The sequence below is a fragment of the Pipistrellus hanaki genome (assembly GCF_964339955.1).
Source record: "Pipistrellus hanaki genome assembly, chromosome: 14".
NCBI lineage: Eukaryota > Metazoa > Chordata > Mammalia > Chiroptera > Vespertilionidae > Pipistrellus > Pipistrellus hanaki.
The window spans coordinates 44,437,559-44,443,558 of record NC_140516.1 but is presented as its reverse complement, the minus strand read 5'-3'; the positions used below and the strand labels follow the sequence as shown (position 1 = coordinate 44,443,558).

Sequence of the window (6,000 nt, the reverse complement as noted above, 5' to 3'; positions counted from 1 at the left end):
AGGATAGGGGTTTATAAGAGGCCAAGAGATTTTTCTACCTGATCCTCCAAAAGGGACCCCAGCTTCTCACTTTCCCAGACTCAGTCCTTTCTGGGGTTCTCCCCTGAGAATCTTTGAGTCCCCCCAAAGTCCCAGGTGGAAGCTCTTGTGTCTCCTCTTTTTCAGGCCTTTAGGAACATTCCAGAGCAGAGAGGGGCCAGGCCCCGGCCTCTGTGTCAACGAGCTTCCCCAGCTAACGGTTAAGGGATCCCTGCATGACGGACAGCTACTCCCAAGCTTTCAAATTCTCTTTATTAAAAATCTTCTTCTTTTTTTTCTTTTCTTTTCTTTCATAAAAACAAGCACTTGCGGTCAGTTATACAGATCAGGAAAAATGCCGACAATTTATGGGACACTCAACAAATTCCAAAACTTTACAAGTTCAAACTTCAGTTGACTAGTGTTTCTTCTTTTTCTCGTAAGCTCAAAAAACAAACGCTGGTCCAGTTCAAGTAGAATCTAACACAGCCTCGGACATCCCAAGGGAGGGAAACCCTGACACTCCCACCGACATCCAATTTACCAATTCTTTGGGAATACTGTCTGGATGTACTTTATCTCAGGTGTTTACCATGAAAGAAATTACCCAGGCCTTTGGTGACGTCAACCCAGGGAACAGATGATTGTTGCTCAAGGTAGCAGCTGCTCTTGAACAATCTTTGAAATGGTTGACAAACACTGATTAAAAGCTTTAAAAAATAAATCAATATATTCCTGGTTGCTTTTAATACTGTGGTGTGTATGACACACGTAGGAATAAAAAGAGAAAATTAGAGAGTGGTGAAGGACAATGCCAATGAAATTGTATAAAAATTTTTAAATAAAAATAAATATCTATATATCTATATATCTATACATATACACACACATAGATTCTTAGATGATTTGGTAACTGAAGGTTCTGATTGAGTGCAGAGCGCACCTCTTCTCCCTCCTTCCCACAGGCTCTCTCCAGCTTTGCCATATGGAGAAGGTCAGTCTGTCAGCAAGGGAGCCATTACTTTACTCAGGAACAAGGCTGTTTGAACAGCCATCCAAGTTTCCATGGAAACACTGCTAGGGCGGAGGGATGAGCTGGTGGGGTCAGCTTCCCCTTTGCTGGAAGAAGACTGCCAGCGTCTTTGAAAATGCACAGTCCTAGCCTCTCATGAGGCTGAGGCTTTTCCCAGCAAGGTTTGGCCGGGAGGGGGGAGAGCTGGCCCTGGATGTCCCTCCAGTGGGCAGACAGACACACTGGGCCCAGTGTTTTCTGAGAAATGGAGGAGGCTGGCTTCCAGAATGCCAGGTGAGAAAAAAGCATGTGGAGGCAGCCAGGGGACCAGTTCTGGGCTGAGTCATCATCTTCCAACCCTGCTCCCAAACCCCGAGCTTTCTGAGGCCCCCAGTGGCCAGGTGCCAAGATCAGCTTTCCTGCTTCCCGCAGCCTCTTCCCACCACACCTGTCCCGGCCCATCTGTTTCCCCCGTGCCTTGACTCTTCTCTCGCAGGTTCCCCACAGGTCTCTCCCGGTCGGTGGCTGTTGGCCCCAGGGTTCACACGTGATCGTTTTATTTGTGTTCTACGTTTCTTTTCTGTCTGTGCCTCAGTTTCCTTACTGATAAAAAGTCAGGGTCGAACGCAGACAATCTCTCTACCCTTCTGCCATTAGTGGAGGACAGAATATGCGGTATAGTGTTATCTACCTTAAAAAGAAGAATGCAAAAACAACAACAAAAATCCCACCCAGAATCAACCTCTTCCTTGTCGGTCAGGAACAGAAACCACTGGGACTGTCTCCAGGGACAGAGCCAGGAAGGCCGCCTCCAGGCGAGTATCTCCATTGTGGGAGTAGCACGAGGCTCTCTGAACTTCTCCCGGCTTCTCTAGGAGTAGCCATGCCTCATTTCCCCCAATGCCGTTATCCCAAAGCCTTCCAATGGGACTTTCCACTAGAGACCTGCAGTCCACCTGGGGCCTAAGGCGCTGCCCTCCGGAGTCAGACAACCTGCTGGGAGCAAGGGCTCTGCTCTTCACAGCATCTGACATCAAAGTCTGCCCCTGAGGTCAACTCTGAGAGGCCCTTGACCTTCTGCCAAATCGGAAAGGGCCTACCTACAAACACCGGCAACCCTCAAATGCTCTTCAGTCCTGCAGCCTCCTTTCCCTCGCTTCTCTGCCCTCCACCCCGTACCCCTGAGACACCATCTAAAACCACCCCACAGGGGAAGCCCAGAGTGCAGGCGCCAAGGGTGAGCCAAGGACAGATGCCATTTCCTTGTTTTGGTGACACCCATGGCAGAGAGGCCGGCATCCAGCCTAAGCTTTTACCAACTGCTGTTTCGGCGGCATGGAGAGAATGCTTCCATTTTCATCTTTAATGGGAGTGAATCTACACCAAACTCTCTGTCCGGGACAGAACGAACCCTGGCCCCTCCTGAAATCAAGTGGAGGGGACCCTGTTTCGGGGAAATGATCGGAGCTCCCCATACGAAGGGCTCATTTCCTCCCCCTGTAAAATTCACTTCGTTTTCCTTTAAGGCATGAGCCTGGCAGACGTCTAGAATAACTGAGAGGGTGAAGGCATTATTCATAAAACCAGGGCCTTTTCCAACAGGTGGTCCAGCTGGAGGAGCTCCCAGCTTCTGCCAACAGACTGTGGAAGGGGCCCCTCTCTCGGGACGGGGGACCCACCCAGATGCCCGCGCAGTGTGCCAGGCCAGAGACACTGCCCAGGTTCACCGAAGCGGTTCTTGACCCAGGAGTTTCCGTGAAATCTTTTCCTTGGATGACTCGGCCTGGCCTGGCCTGGCCCACCAAGAAGTTGAACACTGTGAAAAATCCCTGAGAAGTTGGCTTTTATGAAAAGAAAACAACCATTGGCACGAAGAAGGGAGGGAGGGAAGGAGGGAAGGAGGGAGAGGGAGGAAAGAAGAGAGAGAAGCAAATGAAAAGACTGTCTGAAGGCAGGGAGAGTGACAGGGAGAGAGTGGGGGACCCCGGGGTACGGGGGTGGGGGGAGGGGGGCCTGGACGCACAGGGTGAGGCCTCTGGGAAACACTCCAGCGCATTTTCCTGAGTCTCTGAGAATGAACCGGGCCCCATGGCCAGCCTGCTGTCCTTTCCTCTCTGGCGTGAGTCCCCATCCTGGCGGGCAGGAAGGCCCCACCTGGGTGGGCCCTCCCTCCCGACTTCCAACAGGCCCAGGGCGTCAGAGCTTTTTCTTTTCAAACTGGGGCACGATGCCGCTGTCCTCGGGCCGCGGGCTGCCGGCCCCCTCCGGCTCCTTCAGGCCCTCCTCGGCCAGCTGGGACAGGTACTTCTGTGGCGGGAAGAGGGGGACACAGGAGGAAGGAAGAGGGTCAGTGGTGACTTAGCAGGACAGAGAGGAGAGGAGTGGATGGTGTGTGCTTGGCCTCCCTCTCCTGTTACCCCAACTAGTGGGTGGGACCCCTCCCCAGCCTCCCCAGATCCTGCTGGGGCCATGGCACCCAGGCTAAGCCATCTGCTTTCTCCCCCTTTATGTCAGGGGACAAGGGACGTGTGTCTCCTGTAGCAACCCTAGAAAGGCCAGCTCCTAACAGTAGCAGACACTTCCACAGCCCTTATCCCACGCAAGCTCTGTTCTCACTGCTTCTCTAATCTATTCTCAGTTAATCCTCAGGACACCTCTCCCTGTTTTCCAGCAGCCCAGCATCCGGGCAGCACATCCACGTGTGGAGGAAGAGGGAGGAGGGGGAAGCTGGAAAGGCCGTGGAGAGAAACACTGTCCCCTAGGAATGAGGACAGACAACACCAACGTCTGACATTTGAGAGGCCTAACAGCCTGTTTCCTGCCGGGCAGGCGGGCAGGTGGAGTGGCCTGGAAGTCCTTCCACGGACTCCTGTCCTGCAGTTGGGCTGCCTCACAACCCGGGACTCTCACTGCTGGGACTGGTCCCCAGCCACACGCCGGGCCGCTCCCGGGCTCTGGGTCCATCACAGGGAGACAGCATAGAAAACGTCGGGGCCCCAGCTGGGCCCTCTGCGGGCAGGGCAGCCAGCAGTGCTACAAATAGCCCTGGATTGGGAGCTGGCAGGGGTAGGCCCAGCACATGGTCAAGTGTGCGGGCTCCGCTGTCAGGTGACCTGAGTCAGATCCTACATCTCAGCAGGCCAGTCATGCAACATCTCTGACCTCTGTCAAGGGTGGGTCGTATGAATTGGACAATGTGGGATTTTAAACTTTAAGCGATCATTTGGCTCCTTTGCTATTTCACTTTTAATGCAACAGGACTTCGACGAACTTTGATCTTTGTTTTAAAGGTTATTAAAATTGTATGTATATAATAAGGCTCTTGAGGACACACAGCCTTCTCTGCATACATTACAGGATATGATCTCCGTGTAGCACATATAAAATTGCAGACCGGTTTTCTGAGTGCTTTATACTGTAGACCACATCGCCACGTAGGGCTGGAGAGCATGACCTATCTATGTTTATCTCTAAAATTGCAAGTGAAGTACTGCTTTGACTTATTGTTTACACTGGAATTTTTTCCCCCATGAAATGTAAGTAAAACTTAGTGTTTGTCCCCAATAAATGATAAGACTAAATTTTTTTGTTGTTGTTAATTTATTCTCAAATGTCACTAACTGCACTGACGTGAGTTACACTGACAGAACTCCTTCCACCTGCCCCTATCCTTATCTTTAAGGGAAAGGGAAACATTTGTAATGCTTGTGATTCCATCTGGGCAAATTCTGAAGATCTGAAATAACAATATCAAATCGTTGATCAATAAATGGCTACTAATAATAAATAAATAAAAAGTGTGGGTCATAACGGAATGGCCACATAAGGTTGCTGGGAGGTGCAGGAGAGGGACCATAAAGCACTTAGCACCGCGCTGGCACCGGGTAAACACTCAGAGAGGCTGCTCTTTAGCACGAGAGGCACCATCATCTGGCTCAAGGGAGTCGCCCATCTTCGCCCAGCCTCAGACCCCAATCTGTTACTTGGGGGGAACCGTGTCTTCCTCCTCCCAGGGTGGCTGAGGGGCAGAGAGGTGACGGGCACAGGATGCCTGGGTCAGCCTGGCCTCTCCATGGGCGGCTTTGCGAGGTGGTGAGCCAGATGGGAGAGGGGCAGGCCGTGCCTCCCTGCAGGCCAGGCTTAGATGGCAGCCGGATGCTCTCTGCCTCAGCCTGGGAAGAGGGAGGGGAGCACAGAGAGGCAAGTGGGTGAGTGTGCGGGGTACGGGCATGCTCCTCGCTGGCCTGGAGCCAAGCAGGTATCGCGTTTTCCCATCTGCTCCTGCCTCCACCTGTTGTTCTGGATCTCCCCGAGGGGCTTCTCTCAGGGCTGGGACCAGCAGGGAGGCAGGGCAGGGGTTGCACTGACAGAACTCCTTCCATCTGCTCCCCGCCTCGAAGAGGAATACCCGATCCCCACCAAGGCTTCCAGGAAGTGCGGGCGTGGGGGGAGCTAAGCTTACAAGCTGCCTGACTTGGGTGGCAGCCAGCACTTGCTCCGTGGGTCTGAGTTCTTCACACCTATCACTTGGGGCAGGGTGGGGTGGGCAGACTATGTGGACAGAGACAGTCTGTCAAGGTCACGGACAGAAACCCTATCTGGGAAGCCTGTGGTGGAGGCTCCCAGCTCCCTGACAGGTGCACAGGGAAACCTGAACTGTGGTTGGCAGGTGTGAGGGGCTTAGCCACTGTCTGGGCTGGACATGCTTAGGGACCACAGTCATGGCTCTGCCCTGCAGTGGGAGGGAAGGGGGTGTCTGGCCCTAAGGCCCAGAACGCAGTGTAGTCCACTACCCTGGAGAAACACGGGATTTAGAAATAGAGACCCTGACACTCTTTCTAAGTTCCTGGGTGACCCTGAGCTGTAGGGTTTAGCTCATAATATCAAAAGTTCTTCCATTGAGGTATCAGAATCCACTGGAAAGATTTTTAAAATTCAGATTCTCATGCCCAGCTCTAGAGAGAATGAAT

General features: G+C 52.5%; 1 protein-coding gene across 5 annotated transcripts in view; it reads right to left on the bottom strand.

Moving 5' to 3' along the window:
- Positions 1-272: 272 nt before the first annotated feature.
- Positions 273-6,000, bottom strand: part of RBM20 (RNA binding motif protein 20) — a 171,250-nt gene continuing 165,522 nt past the window's right edge. For all 5 annotated transcript variants that reach the window (XM_084903376.1, XM_084903378.1, XM_084903379.1 and 2 more), the window contains one exon: positions 273-3,337. In XM_084903376.1, coding sequence (XP_084759502.1) covers positions 3,227-3,337 — 111 coding nt within the window. In that variant the 3' untranslated portion in view covers positions 273-3,226. The remainder of the gene's footprint in view (positions 3,338-6,000) is intronic.